The sequence below is a fragment of the Carlito syrichta genome, unplaced genomic scaffold, assembly GCF_000164805.1.
Source record: "Carlito syrichta isolate Samal-C Ts95f unplaced genomic scaffold, Tarsius_syrichta-2.0.1 Scaffold152793, whole genome shotgun sequence".
Lineage (NCBI taxonomy): Eukaryota > Metazoa > Chordata > Mammalia > Primates > Tarsiidae > Carlito > Carlito syrichta.
In genome coordinates, this window is record NW_007096889.1 from 262318 (window position 1) to 264078 (window position 1761).

The window sequence follows — 1761 nt, forward strand, 5'->3', positions numbered from 1 at the left end:
GTGTAAAGTCCTTGTTCACTGAACTTAGGGTGAGCCGAGGCAAGAATAACCTTAAAGAGTTGCAGCCAATGGGGTGTTAAGACATTTGTTGGTCCAATAGCTGGAAACAAGAGACCCGCAGATGTTACTGACACACAGCTTTTAGAGCAGTTTGTGCAATGGAAAATGCAATTCTTCCTATTGTGTTCATGAGACCCTGCCATCAAGATGCTACACATTTGTGAGCAAAGTTAGCTTGCAATTGAGAACGTCTTGGATGTGCTTCACCTTTCAGCCAGTAGAGGGAGATCGGAGATGCCCACCATAGGTGAGGATGTTTCCCAAAGCAGAAAGAGCGTGGAAGAATGGGTAGTGTTTGGATGAGAGGAGAAAAGAAAAAGGGAAGAAAGTAAACACGTTCTAAGCATCAGAAAACATAAACGGTAGCAAAATCAAGAGCAGAAAACCAGCATGGTGGATTTGGAGGTGATGAAAAGACCCATATCTGGAGCTGAAGCTTCTCAGGACAGAGCAGCGGAACAGGCAGTTACTGACAGATGTGTTTCTAAATGTCTGGTGCCAAGATTCTTCCACGAGTTTTAAAGTTAATGTCTTTTGTGAATATTTTTCACTTTTTTTCTTTTCTTTTCTTTCTTTCTTCCCTCCCTTCTCTCTCTCTCTCTCTCTCTCTCTTTTCCAGAAACTCATTTACAAATCTTTTCAAGGTTTTGGAGTTACACGCAACTCTATGTAGTCATTTGTTAAGAAGGACAAATATCATGGCTTCTTTAAAAATCAGAGTTTTGACTTGGTGGTGGTTGATGCTATAGATCATTGCACTTTCTGGTTGCTGAGAAACTTGGAAAGTCATTTGTGGCCATCTTTACTAGCACATTTGGAGTTGTGAATTTTGGGCTACCTGAGCTAGTATCTTATGTTCCAGCATTCCTCTCTTTTCTAACAGGTCGTATGGATTTCTGGAGCCGAGTGAAGAACTCTCTGATATTCTTCATTTCTGCCATGAGGGAATGGTGTAACCATGCTCAGTATGATAACACAGTCAGGGAACATTTTCCAGAAGGCTCTAGACCAGCGTTGTTTCATCTTCAGTGGAAAGCAGAGCTGTGGTTTGTTAACTCTGACTTCGCCTTTGATTTTGCCTGGTCCTTGCTTTCCAACACTGTTTATACTGGAGGTTTAACCATCAAACCTGTTGAACCAATACCTCAAGTAAGTACAACTTTTGTGCTCCAGGGTGACGTACAATTTTATACCAGTAGCAGCAGCATATAAGAGTTACAGTTAATTCACATCTTGCCAACATTTGGTGTTGTCAGTCTTTTTAATTTTAATTATTCTGGTGAATGTGAAATGGTATTTCTAGTTTTAGTTTTCATTTATTTGATGGCCAAGGGTGGTAAATATCTTTTAAGGTGTTAATAGTTTTTCTTACTTTTATTGGTGAAGTGTTTGTTCATCTTTAGCCCATTTTTAATGCAGTTGTTTATCTTTTTGTTATAGTTTTGTTCTTTATATATTTTGAATATGAATATTTTGTCAGATAAGCACATTGTAATTAAAATTTTCAGTTTGTGGATTTTATTTTATATTTTTATTTTTATTATTTTGTTGTTGTTGTTGTTGTTGTTTTTGAGTTGGAGTCTCACCCAGACTGGAGTGCAGTGGCCGCTCCCAGCCACCACAGTCTTGACCTGCTGGGCTCCGGCGATCCTTCCGCCTCAGCCTTCCAAGTAGCTGGAACTACAGGTGTGCGCTACCACG

General features: G+C 39.7%; 1 protein-coding gene across 1 annotated transcript in view; it reads left to right on the plus strand.

Moving 5' to 3' along the window:
- The first annotated feature begins 294 nt into the window (after window positions 1–294).
- The window catches only part of LOC103251989 (UDP-glucuronosyltransferase 3A2-like), a 39287-nt gene continuing 37820 nt past the window's right edge, over window positions 295–1761 (plus strand). Inside the window, 2 exon segments of the mRNA XM_021708857.1 lie at window positions 295–307; window positions 944–1209. Coding sequence (XP_021564532.1) covers window positions 295–307; window positions 944–1209 — 279 coding nt within the window.